At 37.9% G+C, this 25359-nt stretch overlaps 3 protein-coding genes across 5 annotated transcripts; 1 reads left to right on the top strand and 2 right to left on the bottom strand.

The window, feature by feature from the left end:
• LOC18603381 (SAC3 family protein B) lies at positions 377-9144 on the top strand. The gene is made up of 15 exons (XM_018119135.1): positions 377-724; positions 1152-1247; positions 1569-1802; positions 2375-2617; positions 2954-3178; positions 3268-3527; positions 3803-3903; positions 3986-4201; positions 4806-5033; positions 5109-5200; positions 5279-5372; positions 5622-5714; positions 5807-6747; positions 6822-6936; positions 7218-9144. The coding sequence occupies exons 1-15, from the start codon at positions 612-614 to the stop codon at positions 8997-8999; spliced, it is 4833 nt and encodes a 1610-aa protein (XP_017974624.1). The 5' UTR covers positions 377-611; the 3' UTR covers positions 9000-9144.
• On the bottom strand, positions 9437-13649 carry LOC18603380 (probable protein phosphatase 2C 35). Of its 3 annotated transcripts, none has more exons than XM_007035309.2 (4): positions 11928-13647; positions 11364-11495; positions 10585-10825; positions 9437-9973 (listed from the first exon to the last, which is right to left on the bottom strand). In XM_007035309.2, the coding sequence occupies exons 1-4, from the start codon at positions 12837-12839 to the stop codon at positions 9957-9959; spliced, it is 1302 nt and encodes a 433-aa protein (XP_007035371.2). In that variant the 5' UTR covers positions 12840-13647; the 3' UTR covers positions 9437-9956. The 3 variants fall into 3 exon arrangements, with proteins under 3 accessions (XP_007035371.2, XP_007035372.2, XP_017975056.1); XM_007035310.2 differs by having other exon boundaries at positions 10604-10825; positions 11928-13644; XM_018119567.1 differs by lacking the exon at positions 10585-10825 and having other exon boundaries at positions 11928-13649.
• LOC18603379 (S-adenosylmethionine decarboxylase proenzyme 4) lies at positions 17725-19542 on the bottom strand. Its single transcript, XM_007035307.2, has one exon. The coding sequence runs from the start codon at positions 19235-19237 to the stop codon at positions 18203-18205; it is 1035 nt and encodes a 344-aa protein (XP_007035369.1). The 5' UTR covers positions 19238-19542; the 3' UTR covers positions 17725-18202.

Here is a 25359-nt window from a genome sequence, read left to right as displayed (position 1 = left end):
CTTTTATGATTTCTCAAGTAATGGGGTTTATTTATAAAATTTATTATGATTAATTTTTTTTAATAAATAAAGAGATAAATTCAATTTCAAGCAAAGAAAAGGATACAATTCGGGTGTAAAAATAAAAATGCAAATTAAGTTTATGTAATCAAACAAAATTAAAAAATGTTATTATTTTCTTAATATTATGGGCCAGACCTGGCCCATAATTGGGCCGAACAATTCTTCTGGGAGGATTCTAAAAGGCCATTAAGGCCCATTTTGAATCCATCATACGCCCAAATTTAGAGTTTAGTTTGCTGGGCCAGCTTTTCTTAAAAGAAGAAAGACCAGACCGGCTTCGGTTTCAGTCTCAGAACGCTTTTGAAAGCTCAAATTATTGGTTCTTCACTGTTTTCCTTTCTCTTGTCTCTTTTGATTCAAAAAGCCTGGAGTATAAAACCAAGATCACTGAGCTCTGAGCTCCAACATTAACAACCAAGATCCCAAAGAAGCAATTATAGTCTTATGCCCATGTTTTGAATGAATTGGATATGCGTTAAAGAGCAGAAGAGCAAGAACAAACAACAAGAGAAAAAGAAAAACCGGGAAGGAAAGAGGGAGGAGAAAGAATGTCAGGGTTTGGGAAGCATTCAGGTCCGACAACTGCCCCAAAATCTGCAAACCCATTTCAGATTCAACGTCCTCCTCCTCCTTCATCCACTGCCCCAATAAGACCCTCCAGGTATTTTGCTTGAAAGTTTGTTTTTCTTTGGCTTTAATTTGATCTTCATTTCTTAAGGTTCAAGTCTTTAATGGGTTTTTCTTTTCAAGGTACTTCTTTAATGGTTTCTTATTAGTTGGGGGTTTAGGACAGTAGTTGCATTGAAGGAGGGAACAAAGAATGTAGAAAAGGATGAACCCTCATGATTTTGTTAGGGTTTCGATTGCTTATTTGATTGCAAATTTACATTTTTATAGACCAACTATACTTATGGAACGGAGGTGTAAGTTTTTTTTTTTTCAAATTTTAAGTGAATGATTTTGGCTTTATGGAACTTGGGAATTGCTTTTTTTTTGGTGAATCTAGAAGCATAATTCACTTTTTTAGTTGCACATTTGGTTCTTCTTTTCTGTTGGTTAAAAACTTACGGATTTTGTGCCAACTATAGGGGAATTGAACCTGTAGATAGAGTGCGGCCACCCCCGGCAGCTTTTGAGAACTTCAGTCCTGCTGTGAGACCTCATCAGTATGGTGGAGTCCAAAGGTATGAGCGTATGAAAGTATAGTTTTTTTTTTTCTCTTTTTGCCTGATGTTCATTTCCTTCATTGTTCAAATTTCTTTCTTCCGTTAATGGCAATAAGGCTTCAGTTAGGTAACATGCAACTTAATGGAGGGAGAGTTTATGTATCAGTTCTATGAGCCACAAATAAGTTTTCTCTATCGAAAATTAAGTCTTGAGTTTAGCAATGCATGTCATCTTGTGTTTTCTTATATCTGTTCTTATTTGGGCAGTTCTTCTGATTATAAAATATAGCCACATGTTTGTCCCTGAATGCTGTATTGATAGTTTTTATTTTCTTCCAGGCTCATTGAATCTCCTCCTAGATGGGCTAGTGGGCAGGGTTTGTTAAAAGATGATGCTGCCCAAACTCATCTCAGGCCACCTGCAGTAGCATCATTCATTGCTTCACGTATTTCTGAAACTAGTGTTACATCTAAGATTGCCCGATTTCAAGAGTCAAAGAGAGCTAGATCACCTCCATCATTATCTGTAGATGACACTGTACCAAGAAACTCCAGTCAAGCAATCCTTCAGAGGCATGTTCAGTCTATCCTTTTCAGCACTACTTGCATGTGACATCATAATCTTTCTTGATATTGGCTACAGATTGGTGTCAGTATTTTAATAACATATTGGTGAAATCTCCACTTTGTTTTTCCCTTTTACATTCCCTTTTCACCAGAAACTTCTGATGATGGCTTCCATTATTTGTAGTTCTTGCCATAATGTTTGGTTCTAGTTATGAGGGGTGTCTGTCAAGATGGTACAAGAAAGTCTCGTCTATCCACTTTTTTAACCCATGCTTTAGACTTGTGGCTTGAATGTGACTTGACTCTTGTCGAAATTACTATCCTATAAAAATTCTAGAGTGATTAATTCTTTTTTCATACAATCTCTAGTACTTGGATTAATCGACTGTTCCATTGACTCCAATATGCATTTGTGTTCAGTCATGGTCCTGGGATTCTCATTGAAGGACATTCCTTTGTACGATACAGATTTTTATGCCAGCACTTTTGTTTTAAGGCTTGATTATATTGTATACATTCTACTACATGCTGAATCCCCTGCAGTTACAAGTTTTGGCAGCTATTTTGTTTTCGTGCAGGCCTTCTTTTTCCCCCCCTATGCAGCACAATCCTGCCAAGTTGCCAGCCACTTATCCCAACTTGCCAGCTCATCAGGACCAGTCTGTGGTCTCATCTCATGTAGGTCCCACTGGTTATAGAAAAAGCTTTGTGAATGAAGTGCCTGATATGCAAGCCCCAAAACAAGCCAGGTTACCACGTACACAACCTGCAGAAGAAGTTACCCCGGAGAATTTTCTATCTGTTCGCAATGGCTCTAAAAGGTCAATATGCAATCTTAGCGGATACATAAATCTTTTTTTCCCATGTTGTGTTTGACAGTCATGATCTTAAAGGAGGGTAAACATTTGTTCTTTTTTTCTCTATTTTCTTGCATCAAATGAGGACACTACCTGATAGAAGTATTAAAGAAAGAACCAGGCAGTGTTGTAGGGGTGGGATTTACTTGAAATTTCGTTTCAGAACTGAAAAATTATGTGCTCATGATACAGCTTTCTTTACTGCCTTGCCACTCTCATGGTATGTGGCTTTGTGCACCCCCCCCCCCCCCCCCCCTTTTTATATTCCATCACATTAAATTCAGTTATTTATTCTTGCAGGCCTTCTGGATCTCCTCCACGGTTAGGTACCAAGTCAAATATTCTTTCTTCTAGCTCTGATGTCCCAATTCGTCCGAGATCCTTGCCTTCTGCACATGGTATTGTTTCTACTGCAGTGAGAAACACTGGGCTTCCAGTTTCTAAAAGAACAAGGTCTCCTCCTTTAATTTACCATGATGAATTTCTTGAGGAAAACTCCAGTCCCATTGAAGATGGTACTGAACGGTAAAATTTATAAACCAGTGATAACATTGATTAGCCACTAATTATAACTTTCATTTTAATATTAATTTCAATCTTTCACACGATTGCAGAGAATTGCAAGCCAAAGCAAAGCGATTAGCTCGTTTCAAAGCTGAATTGAGTGAAACTGTTCAGATGAGTCCTCCTGATATTGTAGATCAAAGATTGTCTGCAAATAGATTTCAGCAAAATGTAGAAGAGAGGAAGAAACTTGTTGGGGAACATTCTACAGATTCAGCTGGCGATTTCTTGAATGACACTGCTTTATCTGATTTTGAGGGCATGGAAACATCCAGCATTATCATTGGGTTATGTCCAGATATGTGTCCGGGTATGTGTCTGGACCCTGAAACCTAGGAGCAAGCTATTAACAGGAATAGTTGAAATGAAACTTTGAGAAAGTTATGTAACTAGAATGTTGAGGGAAAACTACCATTCTTGGAAACAATGAAATCCTGTTCTATATTTAATCTCTCTTAAGCTTCAGTTTTATCTGATTTTCTAGTGTCTTCAAGAAGGATATATCCTATTATTACATGTCAAAGAGTTGGCTAACTGACAGCACTTTCTTTTATTGATGTGATTTGAATCTTGCTTCAATTTTAGAGTCGGAAAGGGCAGAACGAGAAAGAAAAGGTGATCTTGACCAGTACGAACGCTTGGATGGTGATAGAAATCAAACAAGTGAATTCCTCGCTGTTAAGAAGGTAATTTAAAAAGAAACTGCTTTTCTTTATGATTTCCTTAAGTGGTAAAGTATGATGGATATGCTTACATTTACTATTACAGTACACTAGGACAGCTGAGAGAGAAGCAAGTTTGATACGGCCAATGCCAGTCCTGCGGAAGACAATAGATTATCTACTCAATTTGCTAGATCAGCCGTATGATGACAGGTTTCTTGGAATATATAACTTTCTATGGGATAGGATGAGAGCAATTCGAATGGACCTGAGGATGCAGCACATCTTTGACCAAGGGGCTATTACTATGCTAGAGCAAATGGTATGTCCTTGCTACTGTGTCTTCCTTATCTGTTAGCACATTATCGTGATTCGTGAATACTTATGCATCTCGTAAAACCAAACCAGCAAAATATTATTGGAAAAAAGTTCATTTTAGTTCATATAGGTTAATGGAATTTGATCCTGTTTGTAATGCGCATGTGACTTATATTACCTGAATCATTAATAAAGTTCACATTATAGTTGTTCCTGTTGGGGCTTTAAATGAGTACTGCCATTCTGATTCTTTACCGCTATCATTTTTATCCTAATTCAAGTTGCTTGCAAGCCACTGCTGTTGCAGGCAAGGTTTCAGACACACGACATGTATTGTTGTCATGTGGCATGTGAATACTGCCACCAAAGCTTCTGACCTTTTTATTTCCATGAACTACATGGCATTTGTCACCCTCTTATATTTAAACTGAACAAGTAAATATACTGTGGCATTCTCATTGGTCTTGCCTACACTTTAATCCATCCATGTTTACCTCAATAGTTGAAGCATAAGCTGTAATTTGTTGCATTTAGAGGCAAATGTTTTGACTCATTCCATGACTTGTACTCTAAGACTAATTAGTGGTGCTGATTACTGTGGTTGTCAGATAAGGCTTCACATAATTGCCATGCATGAATTATGTGAATATACCAAAGGGGAGGGCTTCTCTGAGGGTTTTGATGCACACCTAAATATTGAACAGATGAACAAAACATCAGTTGAGTTATTCCAAATGTATGATGATCACAGGAAGAAAGGAATTAATGTTCCAACAGAAAAGGAGTTTAGAGGTTATTATGCGCTTCTCAAACTTGACAAGCATCCTGGGTATAAAGTAAGTCCTTACCAATGGCAAATCAATTATACAAACTTCATCAACTTCTCTTTGAAAATAAGCACTCCCCACTAGGTTGAACCTGCTGAGCTCTCATTGGACCTTGCTAAGATGACTCCGGAGATAAGACAAACACCGGAAGTGCTCTTTGCTCGTAACGTAGCTAGGTTGTTACTTTCCTTCAACTTTCATTGCCACTGGAGTGTTAAATTGGGTCTAACTCTTTAAATTTTTGGCGCTTCCAGGGCTTGCAGAACGGGTAATTTTGTTGCCTTCTTTAGGCTTGCAAGGAGGGCAAGTTACCTACAAGCATGCTTGATGCATGCTCATTTTGCCAAGGTAGGTATGATGGATTATTCCATCTCCTTCCCACCTACAAAGGAAAAAACTCACCAATTCTTTGTTTTCCTTTCATTCCATATCATATCCCTATTCCTCCCATTTCCTTAGTTTATGATGTGCTATTTATGGAAGTCACAAGTCTTCTTGAGTGTAAATTATGACATTTTCTCTTATGTGCTGCATAACTATTGTTTCTTTTCTCTTTTCTATATCATTGCGGGTGATAAATTATGGTGCTTTGATCAGTTACGAACTCAGGCCCTCGCTTCTCTACACTCCAGTCTCCAGAACAACCAAGGCCTCCCTGTTACCTATGTTGCCAGGTGGCTTGGTATTGAGGCAATATTTCTTGCCCTAAATGCAGATTACATTTTTTTTTCATCTTCATGTTAAGTTCCTTATCTTATGCTGCTTCTGGTGGTTGGATTTAGGAAGAGGACATTGAAAGCCTTCTAGACTACTATGGCTTTTCGATAAAGGAATTTGAAGAGCCATATATGGTGAAGGAAGGTCCATTTCTTAATGTTGACAGTGACTATCCTACCAAGTGTTCAAGACTGGTTCATCTAAAAAGATCAAGAACAATAGCAGAGGATGTTGCAGTTTCTCGTGAACTGACATCCTTGCCCATAAGAGCAACCAAGGAGAGTCAACTCGGTAAAATATATAAGCAAAGGTCAAATGCCTTCTCTTCCCCTAGAAGGGCGAGTTCAGTTATAGCAGTTGATGAAGAAATGCCTGATTCTAAAGTTGTTTCTTCTCCAAAGGATGGTGTGCAACTGCATTCAGTGACTGAGACATCTATAGGTGTTCAACAGCTCCAACGTCATCTCAAGACTGGTGCCTCCTTCAAACCATTGGATTTCTCTGTGTCTCGTAGTTCCCCTAGATCACTGCCAGCAAAAGTTGCAGTTATGGAGAAAGCCAACAATGATGCTCTTTTCACCATATTGCCAGAGAGGGCAATCACTTCTGGCACAGAACAAATGCCATTGCAAATTATGTCCAAAGCATCTCTGCCAGAGAGATCCACTAGTGGTATATTTGATCATGCTGTGGAAAACTCCAAACCTCAAAGTATGGCTATTGATAAAGTAAAATCTCTGCCAGCAAGATCACCTAGTGGCAAATATGATTATATTACAAAGGACTCAGTACCTCAAACTATGGCTACTAATGACTTAAAATCTCTGTCAGAGACACCAAGTGACAAATATGATTATGCTTTGGACAATTTAGTACCTCAAGGAATGGCTGTTGATGATTTAGGAGATGAACCACCAGATAGTCATCTAGAAATTGAGAATCAGGAAACAGTAGCAAATAATCAAGATAAGGAAGTTGCTGAAGCGAAACTCAAGTTGATCCTAAGGTCTGCAACATTGTCAATCTGGTTCTGGCTGTCACCTAGTGTTATATTTTTCTTACTTGCATCTGTCCTGTCAGGTTGTGGAGACGACGGGCTACAAAACTAAGGGAATTGCGTGAACAGAGGCAGCTGGCAGGTGAAGCTGCACTAAGGTCATTACCATTGGGTATTCCAGTTTGGCAGAACAAAAATGTACGATTTTTTTGTTATTCTGCAGTGATTATTAGTTTTTCTCATTGTTTACTGTGTAAGTAATTCTAATTGCCTGTTGTCATTTCTTATTTGGGACATTGACCCTGAACTACAGCCCCTCTTTCTCCTAAAATCTCCCAGTTTCTGTGATATTTATTCAACTTAACTGCTACTTACATATTTCTATGTTGTATGGACACATACTTCATTAGTTGGCAAAGTTGCCAATTTTTCTGTACTTTTACTGTTTTTATTCATATTCTTTTATTGTTCCTTTGTAGCAATGGAGTACATTTGGCGAGCTTGATTTTGATCATGTCATGAGGGAGAGATATGAAAAACAGGAAAGATCATGGTCAAGGCTGAATGTTTCGGATGTAGTGTCAGGAATATTGGCTAACAGAAACCCAGATGCTAAATGTCTATGCTGGAAAATTATTTTATGTTCTCCAGAGAGCAAACAAGGAGACCAGCTGATGCAGAAGAGCCAGGTTGCCCATTTGGCAGCAGGCTCGTGGTTGTTCTCTAAGATCATGCCTTCCACAGGAGATAATAATGATGATGATTTAGCAGTCTCATCTTCTGGTTTGTCAATATGGCAGAAATGGATTCCTAGCCTATCTGGTACTGATCTAACATGCTGCCTGTCTGTTGTTAAGGATGCAAATTGTGGTGATCTGAATGAGACAGTATCTGGAGCAAGTGCGGTTCTGTTCCTTGTATCTGATAGCATTCCATGGAAGCTCCAAAAGATCCACCTTCATAACCTTCTAACATCAATTCCTCCTGGTTCGTGCTTACCTCTTCTGGTCTTAAGTGGCTCTTACAATGTAGAAGGTTCAGATCCTTCTGCAGTTATAGTTAACGAATTGGAGCTGCATGACGTTGATAAATCACGAGTAAGCAGCTTTTTGGTTGTTTTCCTTGTTGGTAACCAACATCTGGAACACTCAAATTGGTTTTTCAGTGATGAACAGTTAAGGAAAGGACTGAAATGGCTGGCCAATGAATCACCTGTACAACCTGTTCTTAGTAGTGTGAAGACACGTGAACTTGTAATGTCTCACTTGAGTCCTTTGTTGGAGGTGTTGGATAGGATGAGTGATCATGAAGTAGGTCCAAGTCACTGCATCTCAGTCTTCAACGAAGCATTGGATTGGTCATTGGGAGAAATTGCTGCTGCTGTTAAAGCAAATCCTACCAACTGGCCTTGTTCTGAGACCATGCTGCTGGAAGATTCAAGTGATGAGCTTTTAGCAGTGAAGTTGTTCTTGCCAAGTGTGGGATGGAGCTCAACAGCAAAAACTGCACCACTTGAATGTGCATTGAGAGATTGTAGACTGCCCAGTTTTCCTGATGATATCTCATGGTTGCGAAGAGGTTCCAAGATGGGGAAAGATATTGATAACCACAGATTACTACTTGAAAGTTGCTTCATAGGATACCTAACACAATCAAGCAAGATGATGGGAATTCCACTAGCTACAAAAGAGACGTCTGTAATGCTACAAAGAAACACACAGCTTGAGCTGCACGGCTTGAGCTACTATCTAGTGCCTAACTGGGTCACCATTTTCCGAAGGATTTTCAATTGGCGGTTAATGAGTTTATCAACCGGGGCCTGCTCTTTGGCTTATGTTTTGCAGTGTCATAATGTTGCTGCGAAGTTGGGACATTTACCTAAGTTACAGGATGAAGGTGACACTTCACCTTATTTTTTGAGCTATCCATCTCTAGACGAAATAATCGAAGTTGGCTGCAGCCCCCTCAAGTCTCCGAGGGTTGGCTTGGATCCACAAGCTTCTCAACAAGAGACAGTCTACGACATTGAAGTTCAGGAGGCTGCTACGACAAGTACCTCCTCCATAAAGGATAAAGGAGATTCTTCACAGAAGCATGGATTGGCTATTGCAGATGATGTTGCTTGTACGATCAGAGAATCAAATAGCAGTTACAGTGAAATAGTGATGGCTAGAACAGAAACGGATAGATTAAGCCAGTTGCTGGAGAAATGTAACATAGTACAGAATAGTATAGGTGAGAAGCTATCAATATACTTCTGATATACGAATTATTCTGATGGAAGAACTTTTGTAACTTCCACATCATCTCTCCTTAAGAAGAGGCGGTTTTGTATTCATAATATTGTTCCAGTTTTTTCTCATTATGATGAGGAAATAACAAGGCTTTTGCACGTATTAGGCAGCATGTTCTCTCTCACTAACCTTAAATAATTAACTAGTGAAAGGAGAACAATAACAGAACTTGCTATATTCCTTGTAGAACTATAACCACTCCTATTAAGGAAAAGAAAAATAAAAACATTTTTTTTTTCATTTTTTGTGTTAATAGAAAAGTTAAGGCAGACAGACAGGCTTTGGAATCCCCACAAAACCTAAAAAGAAGCCTTCTACACATATGAGTAATGTAACTTTCATCTTCAAGAGTATCGTGCAGCATTCAAAGCTTTGAACAGAGAAAAAATGAGAATACCACTACATGCATAGAGCATAGATCATAAAACCTGTTAATTTATCATTAAGTAGCTTCTGTACCATTAAAGTCATTCAAATTGATATCTCACAAGAAATTTACAGAATCCATCGTGGGCAGTTAGCAATCAGGGTATATCTCTGCCTCACCCATCATCCCAGCAGTGCTGGAAACAATTGAGATCTCCTCATGGGTATGCTTTAGAGGCAATAAACTAGGGGAGGTTCTTCCTCGAAGATCTTGACATTAGAAAGAACATACTTCCTAATCCCCTTTCCATCATCTTGTGATCATCAACTCTGAACTTGCCAACAGAATTTCCTTGAATCTCTCCAAAATGGATCTTTACTCTACATGTTCGGATAACCAGATGCAAGATTACAGGCAGAAGGAGCGCACTTTTCTTCAACAAATATCATGGGGTTAACCACCACGTTATCAGCAACATTGGCAAAATGTCATAGGGCCTTGAGATCATTCACCATGAGAATCTTGTATGTGGAAAAAACAATTTCCCTTTGGTTCCTTTAAGCTAACCCACATCCTGATAACAGCCAAACAAAACTGTGTCAGTTTATAACTAAAAACTAGTACTTAATTTGCTCAATTAATATTTTTAAAGACGAGGTGCAACAAGATGAAGCAAGTATCTTTTCTAGAGAGATACCAACCACTATTGATTATTAAAAACCAGTCCACCCCACATACCTACATGTGTGCATATTAAAACGATGAAGATACACTTTCAACTTATTCCGCCCTATAGCATGTCACTCACTATTACTTGATGCATTTTATTTTACTGACAATGACTCAGAAACCAAAAATCCTTAATATAGCAAGGAAGAAAGACGCTACAATCCCTAGTTTTTCTCCTACCTCTCAGGACATTTTTTCCCCTAATTGGTTTTATTTGAAATTTTGTCAAGGGTATAACCAATGAGTCAACCAACAGAGTTGGCGGACACCAACTCTTCCAATGGCTATATGTATAATAGTATTAATATACATATTGAAGAAAATCAGATGAGACAGGTAGCAAATCATAAAAAATAAGGGATGAGGCGGCTTCTGTCAGATCAACAAATCTAATAGCGGCAGTGAATGAAGAACAGATTACTCAAAAATATGGAAGGATTAGAAAATATTCCAAACCATAGCTTGAGTGACCAACCAATTGCAAAGGCCTCTGACGCATTGGTGATGGAACAACGATAGCTGCACTTCGATTCATTGAAATACTATGTTGGCAAGACTGCTGTATATCTGACAAACCACTTCTTACTGAAGCATAGGTTTCTGACTCAGAGACACTGGACATATCATGAGTTCCCTTGACTGACCTCATAATCATTGGCCTGTAATCTATTCCACTATCTGTGGCACCAGCACCCATCTGCAGGAATCCCAAGAACATCAGTTAATTGCAATGCAATTAATGAAGTACTAGGAAATAATGCCTACTTTGAGAGCATCAATAGATTACACAGAATATTTACAATTTCTTTTAGGCCAATGAAAATTTACAAATTAATATCACACATTCTATAATCTATGGCCACTAAAAAAGTCTTTTTAGATTAGAGCTTCCCTACAATTTTGTATTGGGCAGGAAAGTGCAAGTTATATCACTGCAAGGCACTATAAGGCAAAGTCCATACTTTTTTTATCTTTAAATCAAGATAGATTTTATGACTCTAATTCAAACTAGGATAATTCGATGCTCTTCTAAAAAAAAAAAAAAACTAGGATAAGTTGACATGATACTGCAAAGTGCAAAGTGGAACTTTCTGCTGAGCAATCCTAAAAGATCACACTTCAATAACTTCTGAGAAAGAATACATCACCAAGGGACAAAACTAAGCCATAAAGCACAATTTGTTTTTAAATATTGAGAAAATGAACAGCCAGAGAAAGATTTAAATAATTCATACATTAGACAAGTCTTTAATCTGTACAATGATGATTGTGATATCATCAGTCCGATTTTCATTCTCCAACCATAGTTTGTAGGATTCTCCAGCAATTGCAGCACATGCATCCCGGGGATCTGTGTATGCTGCTGCCTATGTGAAGAAAATTATAAATTTGTTAAGGAAATGCTCAAATAATGACTCAAATATCTTGCAGTAACCAGCAGGAACAATAGATTGCTACATCTCAGAAAAGCCACTTATACATATGAATGAGTTATTTTCATGATAATATCAACAAGTGGAGAGCTATAACAGTTCATAAAGCAAAAGACATGGGAAAATGCTTTTGCACCTTGCTTCATTTTTTAGCGTCCTTATCAAACTCCATAGTATACTATAGGTTTACAAACATCAAGTTGCAGGGAACATGCATTAAAGTCTTCTGTATTAAACACTCTGGCAGTTGCATGCAAAAAAAAAAAAGGCAAATATTTCTCATAACAGCAAACATTCAAAAGTCAACAGATGAATGACGGATATACAATAGTATAAACAAATGGGAAAAGAAGATAATGGTCATACCATGTTGACAACAATTTGGCTACGGAGAAACTCGAAAACTCCATCACTTGCAACAACAAAGAATTGATGATCAGGTGTAAGCTGAACAATTGACACCTCCGGAACAGCAATCACACCAATCTTCTCTGCTGTACCATCTCCTACACTCCTTGTAAATGCAGTACCCGGATACATCCCATTCGGAACCCACAACCTTGGAGGATCACCACCTTGACTTTCTTCATCACCCCAATTTTGAATATTAGGGTCTTTAAGACCTTCCACTTGATCAACACTCAAAACCCTGGCCCCACAAAGCTTAACCCTATCATATTCATCTTTCCTAAATGGTGTTTGATCCTGGGATAAATCCTCAGCCAAAATTTGATTTCCATCCTTGCGAGCAATCACAGCTCTTGAATCACCCACATTAGCAACATAAAGAGTATCTCCAACAACAAGGACAGTTATCGCCGTGGTACCACTCATAGTATCATCAATCTCACTATCATGTAACTCAGAATTTGTAGCTAAAAATGCTGAAGTATAAGCTTTTAAAGGATCATCCAACAATGTGGGATCATTAGATAATATCTCCACAAGTCTATCCTTGACAAAGTTTGAACATTGAGCACCATATTGACCATGTCCATCAAATACACCAAAGAAATGAACATTTGGGTTACCTTGAACCTGTATTTTCACACAGAAACTATCTTGGTTTTCCCTCTCAACTGTGTCTGGATAATAACCATGCTGAGTTAAGATTGAGTACTGCAAATTAAAGTTGTGAGATGGAACAGGAACTAACTCCAATGACCTTTGTGTAAGAATGTGTTTGTTAATGTAAGGCCTCATTTCTCTATGGTGATCTGAATCACCATCTGATGATGATGGGTATTTACTACAACACTTTCCATGAACACAACCCATGATTTCAAAACGGAAAGTAACGCAGAAAAAAAAAACAAAAAAAGGGAAAAAATTTTCAAAATGTAGCTTACGTGTTTGTTAAAAGGCCTAAAAGAAACCGGATGTGAAATGCAGAGATGGCGTAGATGGAAGCAGTTTTAGGCGAAACTGGAGAAATGGGTTCTTCTTAAAGTTAACATTTTGGGTATTTTTAAAGGAAATTTGGCTAGAAAACATGCCTTAAAGAGAAGAAATTGGAGAGAAAAGAACAAAGGAAAACAAAAACCCAGAAGGAAAAAAGAGCTAATTTTTATGTGACAATGCAAACCAAGAGGAAGACAACAGGAAGAAAGAGAAGAGAGAACAAACCCTTCAACAAGCCAAAAAAAGAAAGAAAAGAATAAAGAAAAGAGAAGAAAGAAAAGAGAAAAAGCGGAACCCTAAATCAAGACAGGGAAAAAAGAAGCAAACATTTTGAGGATTCAGGGGATTCCTTCTTTAATTCAAGGCAAACCCAAAAAAAAAATTGTACTTAACTTGTCTTGAGAGAAAACAAGATCAGGGTCTCAAGAAGGCAAAGAAAGGAACCAATGAATGACCCCAAACAAGAATTTACAAAATAAAAAAAGAAAAAAGAAAAATGTAAACCCTAAAGCTGAGGGAAGTCGAGGGTGGGTTTGTTTCAAGTTCTCAACTTTCGAGAGAGAGAGAGAGACAATCAATGTGTGTGCATGGGTAAGCTTGTCCTTGCCCCGGGAAATGCAAAAACAAAGGAATGGAAATAAAAATGGAAAAATGCTGGTAATAAAAAGCTCATTTTTCGAGGAACAAAACAACACATTTCACACGCCAAAACAATACTGTGAATGTGTGATGGAAAAGTTCTGGTTTTAATGTATCACTGGTTTTTTTTTTTTTTTCATTTTTAATTTTTTGAGATTTCTATTTTTATAAATAAAATATTTATATATGATCGGGTTTATGATAAAATCTGAATACTACCATAATCGAATTTGGGTACCAGTATTCTAAAAGTGATATCCGAAATGTATTATAATTCGAGTTAGTAATAAAAATTTTATTAAAATTTGTCTCAAATTTAAATATAAAATATTTTAATTTTATATTATCAAATTACATATTTGTAAAAATTTAATCTATTGACATTTTTTGGACAGAAACGTGAACAATGCAACTTCTGGTTTTGTCATGAAAATTCACTAATTCTTGAGATTTAATTCAAGTACATTTAAAAATTATATTGAGTTATTTACGATACATTTAATAGTATATTCTTTTATAAATATAAAATAGGTTTATATTAAATGCATTACTCATATATAGTATTTCTACATTATCATTTGTGTCTTATTAAAAAAATATAAAATAATACTTCATAAATATTCAACAAAAAATTTAAATAAATATTTTAAAATTATGAGTATTTAATTTTTAAATTTATTTATTAATGAGGTGATAACATTTAGTTTGTTGATAGTGTATTGAACATATCGAATATAGACTCATTTAAAATGTACTTTCTAGAATAATAAAAAAAATAGTTAATTACAACAAGGGGAGACAACCACAACCCTTTTTCACTAATGAATTTCCCATTGTCACAATTCAAATTATGAATTTATGATCAACATAACATACACCCATCCTTATTAATCTTAATTAATACCAAATTATTAAATTCCAATAGAAATAAAAGGCTAAAAAATAAAATAAATTTCAATGAAGAAAATACAAAAGGAATAAACTATTTTTCTTTCCCCTTTATCACAACAGGTGTGTGTGCTGTCCAGTAGACAGTAGTATGATTTTCTGAATTAAAACTTATCCCTTTGCATACTGCAGTATACTTGCATGCATCCCAAGTATTCCCCTAAGTGAGGTTTGGGTAGGATTTTCTCAAGTGATACAATCAACAAGGCAGGAGCAATCTCCATCTGTCTTAAAGCTCATTATTTGATGGCATTAGGTAAGGTTGGTTGTAACTTTTAGCTTTGTCCCCTGATCTGTTTTGGAAGTTTCCTAACAATATTGAGAGTTCAGGACAAGGACTGCCCTGCTGCACCCCACCTGCCCTGAGAGAGTGTTTTCAAGCAAAATTCCAATCCAAAACTGCTTTTTGGGAAGAAAAAGAAAGGCTTTGGGTTGGGTTAACATGACCTTTCAGTCCCACCAATGTTCTAGATTGTATTTGTTATTATCTTTTATCATACCTTTCCTTGCAGTATCTCCTTCCTTCCCCATTGATCTTGAAATTCTTTCTACTGATAAGCACCAGAAAGAGATTGGTTTGCACATCAATCTTCTTGTATATTTCCATTAACAAGAACCTTACCATACTTAAGTCAATCTCAAAGGATAAACTTTCTAGTTCTATTTTTGCTGCCATCCTTATTTACATTGACAATAATCATGGACCAAAAATGGACCAATGAATTGCAGCTCTAGACCTCAAGATTCAATTCTTTGATTTGCATCAGACATTAGAAAAAGTAAACCAGCATGCATAAGCATAGATCTGCTTATTTTTGGATTTTCAGTTTTTAGGAGTTAAATGAATATAAAATCACTATCCAAACTCTATCCGACTCGTAACGAATAATAATTTTACTATTTAAATATTATCAAAATTTAATTATATGATGTTCTAATTTTATTTAATCAAATTAAATAATATAAAATATCATACCTAAAATGTACCACACTAAGTCCTTGCCCTTAATTTTACAATTTCAGAGCTGGGAAAGCAAAAAGCTCAAAAGTGTAAGCTATGCCAAGCTGACACCTTGCAATTTATAAAGCTATAAAGTTACACTACAGAACTTTCCAACCCCACTTTCCAAGAAAGAAAAATTGGAATAGAAACAGTAAGGCAACTCATGATTGCAAAATTGGTTGAAATTGGAAAATTTGTTGTTTAATTCTGCCTAGTGACAGGTAATTAATCCCCACTAACTTTGTGATAGGCTACCTGTTTAAGTCCTAGAGGATTCTGCTGTTCTCAGTGTTCCCTACCAAACCAATTTGTACCTACCATAACAACAGTTATTCAACATTGCTCAGTTATTTAAACTTGAATCTGGTATGGGAATTCAATTTAGAAAGGGCATTTAGCTAAGAATTTTCTTTCTGTTACCTGATTTGTAACATCCAAATTGATGAAGTTGAAGCCTGGGGAATACCAGCAACAGAGTCTGGAGATCAAAAGGGTTCCTTCTCCTCAATGTGGTAAGCAAATGGCATCATTTAACCACCATATTTTAACCTCAAATGAATCTCCTTTACAGTCAAAATCATTAGATGAAAAGTTGGTAAATCATGATTTAGAATGGTTTTAATGAAAGTTTTCGTAATTGAATTATAAGTTAATACGACAATCACGTATTTGTGGAACATGACTATCATTATTAAAATTACATTCATATTTTTATGTTTTAAATTTAAAACATTACGTACAGATATTTTCTTGTAAACCATACATAAATATATGCATACTCTTACTTGAAAGCCAATAGTTTGCAAAGAATAAGCTTGTCAAATTGGATTTAACAATTTTCTCTTGAAAAGAAGGTTTTTGTTACTTACTATAGCCTTGTTAACAAATTTTTTTTGTAGGGAAAAGTCCCTGGAAAAGGATTCTAGTAGTTCCCTTTTCAGACCAACTAGTTAGTGCAATCAAGACTTCACCTAGGGTTACTGCCATCTGTTATACACAGCAGAAAGACATCAACAAATTTCTATTTTGTTGCCATTTAATTTAACATTTGAAATAGAGTTAAAAGCCTGTCTAACAGCAGGAAAAGCCCACGCTCAAAAGAGACCATGTTGCTTGTTGGGGTTAGAAGCAAGCCCAACCTAAGTACAAACCTATTTAATCCATTTTCCACTGACTAATAATCATAAACTCATTTGACTCACTAATCATATACAGACTTGGGAACCTTGATTGATTGAAACCTAGGGGTTCTTTCTAAGAGGTTGTCCCTACTTTCTAAGGCCAAAAGAGTGGGAAAAAGGGTCTTTGGAATAAGCCCAAATCATTTCCTTCATGATCAGAACCACCCAGTCTCAATTTCTATAGACAAATTAGAACTGAATCTTTCTTTTTGTTTGGATAGAATGGAAAACAACTGACTCTTTTTCCATGCATTGCTACTTGCTGGTTCTCAAGTCCCCCAAGCCATCTACAATGGCAGCCAGAAATTGGCTTTACCTACCATTTCTGAATAGGCCCAGTTCAAGATTTAGACCCCTCAGAGGGCTTGGGCCTTGCTTTTTGATTATATCAGAATGATGGTAGCGCTCTAGAGTCTCGAGTCTAGAGAGTTTGGAGTTTCAATCTTACCAAATGGTCATGGCAATTTTCAGTTGCTTTGCACAATCCCTTTGATGTATAGCAGTTTCAATGCATTTAGCAAACCAGCAATGGCATATACATTGGAAGCCGTTGCATTTGTTTTCTTTTTGTGTTTATTTTTTTTTCTTTTTTTATCATAAAACCAACAATTTTAAATGAATGATATTACAATCACGTGTAAATTATGTAACAAAACGATAAAAATCTATTTAAAAAATTTTTCATTACGATAAGATATGTGGTGTGGTGACTTCCACGCGAGCTACATAATCATGGTAAAAGAAATTTTCCAATTCATTTGTTTCAACTTAATTTTCGTTCGAAATTGCATGAATACGATCAATTCGATGAACCGATATAGCATGAAATACATAAAAGTGGGGAAAAGAGAGAGAAAGAATGAAAAAAGAAGAAGTGTAATTTGTTTTTCTTGATCACCTAAAAACATATAAGACAAAGGGAGGGAATGGAATGGAAAAAGGAAAAAAGAAAAGAAAAATAAGGAAAAAGAAAGAGGGGATGGGTGGGAAATAAGCAAAAATAGAAAGAAAAGTTTTCATTTAAACCTCAAAAACATGAGCAACTTTTTTTTTTTTTTTTTTGGATATCTCCCCTCCACTACACAACCTCAAAAATCTTTTAGGCGTGACAAGCCAAAGTGGGGTGCATTATCATGGTGAACCCAATTTCCCACATCTCCCCATCCCCACCTTTATGATTCTGCCACGTCATTGCCTCTTCCCCCCTTCCACTTTTTATCCTTCTACTGAAGTCAACCCCACATTCATCACCCTTTTCAACCAATGAAATCTCTCCACATTATCACATCTGTCTTTTTTTTTTTTAAACCCAATACCCAACAAAAATATGATCATCCTAAGAATTCCTTTTGCCCCAACTAAAAACCTAGACTTTCACTGTTTAAAAGTTTTAAACCCCTCCCCCATTTTTTATCTACCTTTTTGTTTTGGTTTTTTTGTTTGGGTTTTTTTGTCTTCTTTTGCCGGAGTTATTTCCGGCGACACGCCGTGAATGTTTGGAACACAATGCTACCGGCGGCGGGGAACTCATCCATTGCACAACTCCGGCATTTGAGTCCTAGGGGTTCCATGGCATGTGCCACCCTTGTCCAAACTTCGTGGCTATTGCATGTTGTTGAGATGGAGAGTGTGGCTGGCCTGAAAACTTGAACAGCCTTCTTCAGGGTTTCGACAATGTCTTGGTCGTCGTAAATGGACCCGACGCACTCGAAGCTAGCGTAGCTGTAGCCGTCTTCAGGGGTGACGTGGATTGTGGAGTAACGGTCACCGTCAATGCCGTTCATGGAGTAGCCGCAGGGGTCGAATGCGAAGTCGCAAATGATGGCGCCAGGGTTGATGTTGTCGATACCTGTTAGCTCTGTCATTTCCTTGCCAGCCGAGTCCCCTGTTTTGCTATCCCCTGCCCGCTTGAAGAATTTACGTGCGAGGAGGCGGTCGAGTTCCGTCATGCATACTTCGACAGTGAAGGTGACGTCGGGGGCTTTCAAGGCGTAGCGTGGCATGTGGGTTTGGCCACTGGCTGTGAAAACGTGCCATGAATAAGAAGGGAGTTTGGAAGGCATGACAGAAGCTTTCCTATAGCAGAGACTGTTGGGCAGGTTTTCTTCGATGTAAATGACTTCTTCCTTGAAGTTGGTGTGAGGGAAAGGTTGTGACTTGGGGAAAATGAAGCTGCCTCTGGTGTACCTACACCCGCACAAAGTCAGGCCAAGCTTGTTCGCATAGTGGATTAATGGACGGATGGATTTGAGCAGTTGGGTGGTCCCGCAGGTTTTGATGATGATCTTGGTAGGGTAAACGAAGAGACTGGATTCCGATAACACGTAAGCATCAAAGAAATGGTTCCCGACGGCTGAAACAACAGTGCATTGGACAGCATGTAGAACTTGCTCCAGTGATTCCAAGTCGAGCAGCCTAAGCCCCATGTCAATATTCACCGGATCATCCCCAAAGAAATGGAGCTCTAGGCGCTTCTCAAAGCCTTCAAACCCTGAAACAGCCATTTCTCAAAACCTGGACAACAAACAAAACACAACACCCAAAGACAGAAACTTGGAAAAGGAGATATACTATTGAATGGAAACGGGGAACCAAAGACAGAGAGAGAGGTTTAGTTTTATGGTGTGTGAGGAACTACAGGTGAGAGAGAGAAGTGGGAGGTATATGGGATTTTATAGGTGGGTTGTGAGAGAGAGAGAGTGGTGAGCTGCAGGGCAAGTGAGAGAGAGAAGGGCATGCGGGTGAGGCAACCAAGAATCATGATTGCAGGCATAATGAAGTGAATAAGATGATGATATGTTGTATACAAATTTCCTTTTCCTTTCTTTTCTTTTTTTTTTTTTTCTTTTTTCTTGTGTGTATGTATACGCAAGAGAGAAAGAAATCTTTCATGAGACAAAGGATGCAAGTAAACGGGATATATGCCCACGCGCATGCATTTCAGGTTCTTGTCATGCACTCACTCTGCCAGCTTTCCAGTCAGTTCCAATCACTATTCTTCCATTACTCATGAGTACCAACAATGAACAATGACCCCTTTAGCTTATCTCTTTATTTGTGGAGTAGAAGATGCCATAACTTTCATAAACAAAAGAAAAAAAAATACACTACCCTCCTCCTCCGACTACTTACTATACTGTATATCCTTTCTGATACAAATTTTTTATACTCGGAAGGAATACTGATTTAAACCCTCCCAACAACTTGTTCATATCAATTCTAACAGTATCAGATTTGTTAAATTGTTCCATTCTGATGAATTTGAGTGTGATGAGATTGTGACGGAGGAACGAACTAATGAAGCATGGAAAAGGAAAAGCATTCGTTTTCTGATAAAGTGATTATGCTGATCCATTCAAACTTGTGTTCATTGAATAATTCAAGGTACTGATTTAAAGATGATGATGTTGGGGGGGGGAAACACATATACATTTGGAGGGACCAATATAGTCATAGGCATAATCCTGCTTGTCCATGAACATTTCACTGAGAGTGATTAAGAACTTTGTCTCAGATTTAGTTCACATGCATATATGTTGTTATTGTACAAACACTCCTTCTGTCGGCTTTCATTGGTTTCAAGTAAAACAGATAACAATGAGTTCGCAGTCACTGTTCCTGCTCTGTTTTTTCACTTCTGAAAAAAATTGGAGGACTTGACCAGTTTTGTCTTTGAGAAAGTACTGTTCACAGGCAAACTTTGATTAGCCAACAAACTGGGATTTTCGCATGGGATCATCAAATCATTGAAAACCTTTTTGGGAATGTGTTTTATTTAATTAGAAAATTAAAAAAAAAAACCTGCCAAAATGGGAGTTGAAGTCGAGTTGAAAAAGAGCAAATTGAATCCATTCCATTAAAAAGGGGGGTCATTCAAAGAAAAAGAGAGAGAGAGAGAGAGAGAAATCTGACGAGGATTGGGTCAAAACTCATGGAGGAATTACTGTTTATAAGTCATTCGCATGGGCGTTCTACAAGAACCAGCAAAATAATGATAGGCTGGACCAAATGTTTCTATGCAGGACAAACAATCATCTGCCTTTGCAAATGAGAAATGACTTGGGTTGGATTGGGGTGAGCCTAATTTTTTCTGTTTATAGATGTTCTCGAGTAGCAGCCTATAGGGTCAGGAAGCAAACAAGACAAAACAGGACAAGAAACAGAACAGAACATCAACACAAGAACTTATGGCACCAAAACTAAATCTACAAAATGAGCAGCCCCATGAGGTTACACCATAATTTTGAGGAAAACCCAACATCCCAAACATGATAAACGATCCATTGAAGTGAAAACCATAGTAGGAAAGAATATGAGAGCAAACTGGTTAAATGGACAGCTTTGTCCATCCCAAAGAAGGCATATGCTGATTAAGAAAAGCTAGACGTGCCAAAATATCATCAATATTACAGGGTAAAATAATAATTATGCAGAACCACAAGTCTGCAGAGGGAAAAAAAAACAAAAGGAATCAGGCGTGGCAGCTAAATAATGAGAATATCCTTGAATTAGGGGAGGCCCCCGTTCGTGAAAATCAAAAGCAATCTCGCATCATTTTTATTCTCCATGAACAAAAGAAAGAAGAGAATTTTCATGTAGCTTGGGGGCATTATCATCATTTGTTCTTTCCTTTTGCGTTGCTTAAATGCACTCTTCTTAACCATATCCCCTAATTCAAACAGGAGCAGTTCTTTCTAAACGCAACAGTTTTAATCAGTATCACTTTTTTTTGGAGTTATGAACAGGTTTAATTATGCCAATGATCATCATTTTCTTGTCAAATCTATGACAACTTTTCTCTGTTAATGCCTCAGTTTGTCCTAACATCACTTGAAAATGTTGTAATACAAGTATATCCCCATGGTTTTCTTCAGTCTTCTGCAGTTCCCTGGAAACTGCAGATAGTATAGTTTCCTGTATGATTATGTTGTTGTTTTGTCATTGTCATAAATTATGGTTCTTTGATCATTTAGCAGAACAGAAAGTTGAATAGGGTTCTGTTGTAGCTTTAATGAAGATTGAACCCTAGGGGTGGCAAAAAAAACATTTGTATTAAAATAATGGGGAAGAATGGGAGGTAATTAGTGCTTGGTTTGGTTGGGTTATGGAAGTAGTTTCCTAATTGACTTAAACTACCTTCCTCATGACAATTTGCAGCCTCTCTTGGCTTTTAATTTAAGACTTTACACCAAAGATTACAATAATAATTCAACATGATAAAGCTCCAAGGAAGCTTCCCCTCCCAGAAGTATACAGGACAGATACATGAATAAGCAAAATGAGGGGAAAAAAATACACAAGGAAAAGGAAAAAGGGTACTCAATTCAACTCAACTGAAACCCCATGATTATCTCAAAAGCAAGCTGGTTAAGAGTTGGGAAATGGTCCAAAGTTTAAACAGAGTGAGTGAATATGAAACTGATGGTAGGAAATACAAAGGGAAAGGGGTATATGACAACAAAATGAAGACAAAGGGAGAGGGTGGGAGAGGCAATGATGGAAAATGGTGAGTTTAGAATCAAAATTTGCAGTTTTAAGAGGAGGAGGAGGAGGGAATGATTCAGAATGTATGCGTCATGAATAATCTTATGGGTGGCTGGCAGCCCCCATTATGACCACAATCCCACATATTGAGCTGCACGCGCACCCACCAAACTCAAGCACACAAAAGCCCCCAACCCAACTCTATGAAAGAATGAATGTTCTTTAGGGTTTTTTTTTTCTTCTTCTTTTTGGTCTGTCTCTCTCAAACACAAAAATGGTCAAACACTTGCAACAATAATACCCATACATTTGAGATCAAATCTTACTTAAAAAGTCTCAAACTCAACCAAAAACCCTCAACAAAATCCCACCTTTTACATCAAAAGATGCAACCCCAAAATCTTGCTTTGTTAGGATGCTAATTTCTCTTTTGAAAAAGCTTTGGGTAATTTGAATGGACAAAGAAAAGGATCTTGCCAAAAGAGAAAAAAAAAAAAGAGAAAAGAGAAAACCCAACTAAGGCCTAATCCTAATCTTTTGGTCCCACTTTGTTACCTTTTTAACCTCTCAGTCTCACCCCTTTCTTCTTCTTCTTCTGCTTCTTCTTCCCAAAGAACCCAAAATCATGCAGCCTAAGCACCCCATGGCTGGGTCCCGCGCATCAGTTCAATGTGCCCCCCGACAACCACCGTGGCCTGGCCCCATTGCAACTACACATCATCTAATGTGTGCCCTAACATCTTGGCATACAAAGGTCCAGCCTTGAATTCATTCTTGGGACAAACAGTCCCCACGGGGTCCTTGGTTGTTCAACATCTGCATTCTTCCTGGGGCATGGAACAAGTTGCCTTTAGCCGCCATACATGCTTGCACGCGCACCCATTGCCACACATGTGGCAATACTGTGCAAGTGCAATCCCCAAAGATTAATGGGTAGTTCCTCTTTTCCTCCCTTTGGGAGCACTAATGAATGAGTATGAGGCTTTGCTGAGTGCTACTGTACCATGCGCACAAAAATTTTGTTAAAATTGTACATAAAAGGCCCACCACCTCTTCGTTTTTTAGGATGTGCTGCCACTGTTCTGCTTGATAAGATAGTGCCCAAACGCTTTGAGAGCTTTGGGTTTTCATTTTCATGGGATACATCACTTTCAACTTGTCAAGCTGCTTGAGGGGGGGAAAGTATGTATATCAGGGATTGAATGGTTTTAGTTCTGAGTTAAGTCTCCATTGACTTCCCTAGTCATTGACTTTCCCGATTTACACAAACCCACAAACTTGGATTTGGTGGATATATATTTCGGCTTGCAACTTTCCATGACATTCCATTAGGACTACAGTTTCCCTTGTGAAATAAAAAAAACACCCCAAAAGCAAATCTTCTGAGGCAGATATAGCTGTTTTGTGGTCTGATGACATTCATTTTTGATTGGTTTTGGGACCTTTTTTCCATATAATAAGATCCAATGTTGGGTAGAGACTGCAAGTGGGGAGTAGCTACCTAGCATGAGCATGCATGTTTTAATCAAGTATTGTATGTTTCTAGGTAACGTTTGGTTGAACTACACTTAAAGATGAATGTGGTCACCACCACAGCAGAATTTAAATGGGAAATTTTGGGCAGTGGTGAACCATTGACAAAGATGGAGCTGAAGTGAACACCCCCCCCATACCATAAAAGAAATCGATGCTGAAAACTGTCCTAATCTAGTTGGATATGGCTCCCACAGGAATCATACCTCGTAGGTGCTAAGATTTTTGAGGCAAACAAGACATGTTAGGGAGCTTTTAAGTGGCCACAACATAATCTTGAAAAAGCTAGCCCCACAAAGTCACGTAAGTCTGTCTCTCTCTCTCTCTCTCTCTCTCTCTCTCTCTCTCTCNGTACACGTAAGTACTGTCTCTCTCTCTCTCTCTCTCTCTCTCTCTCTCTCACCCATGAAAATGAGTGAAAATACATGCCTCGAGCCCCAGGATGGGAAAGGCCAAAAATCTATTATCCGACCAACAAGGATGGAAATATATATATGGGGGGAAAATATAGACAAAAGGAGAAAAGGGCATCCAATTCCAAGCCATCAACAGCACAACCCAAACACGCCACATCATTCCTCGTGCTGATCTTGTGTAGGATTAAAAACAAGAAGCACCCTTCTCCTTAAGAAAGAGAAAGGAGAGAATATGCAGAATCTCTCTATGCCTTTGTGTCTGCCTGTTTAGAAAAATGAATTGCTCCACGCAAGAATCATTTTACTGTGTGTGACACCTTCTCTCTGACTCTTTACCCAATTGCCCTGCCTTTACACTACTACTAGTACTGTACTGTCTCTCCTGTCTTATTCGTGACCTTTCCCGTACAGTTTAAGTCTGCTTTGTACAGGAGTTTGCTTCTGTCCCACCCCCAATCATGCTCTCTGCCTCTGTTCCAATTCACTCTGCTTTCCTTCCATTTGAGAATGGAACCCCCCCACCACCCGGATGCTGCCTTATCTAAAGATTTTTCCTTAGCTAGTTCTCACTCCTTTGGTTGTTATGTATCTTACTTAGATGTCAGAATACCATTTCACTGTTTACTTATATCAAATTCAAGCCTAATTGACAAATGAATTGGTTTCTAAATACAACTTACTGATAAGAATGAAGGGTTTTGTTGCAATATGGATGACATAACCATGCGTCATTCCTTTTCCATATGCCTCTGGGTGCCGAAATTGGACCAACCCAGAGTAGCACATAAAACCAGTAAGTGGACCCAAAGGAAAAATAGGAAAAAAGTGAGTGGGAAAGTGCATTCTACAGCCTACTACCTCCAGCAACGGAGAGAATTTCAAGAGATTTCATGAAATTTAGACAGACCCCAAACATCTCTTTTAGATGCCATTGATAATGCAAAAGGATAGGGGAGGGGGGTCAGGCATGGATATGTAAACATGGAGGCCATCATGTTCCCTCTGCTCCAAACTCTCTGCCCTCTTCAAAAAGCTGGTCACTATTAACTTATTAAACCCAACTTTCTACATCCCCTGACTCAAAAACCCACCTAAAAACCAACCCCCCTCCCTCCCTTTTTAACATTTCTCTGGACAAATCTCTTTGAAAAGCTCCCCTACAGTTTCTCCTCACTTTCCCCAATGAGAGTTTT

The sequence above is a fragment of the Theobroma cacao genome, chromosome 4, assembly GCF_000208745.1.
Source record: "Theobroma cacao cultivar B97-61/B2 chromosome 4, Criollo_cocoa_genome_V2, whole genome shotgun sequence".
Lineage (NCBI taxonomy): Eukaryota > Viridiplantae > Streptophyta > Magnoliopsida > Malvales > Malvaceae > Theobroma > Theobroma cacao.
This window is presented reverse-complemented; position numbering and strand designations above follow the sequence as displayed.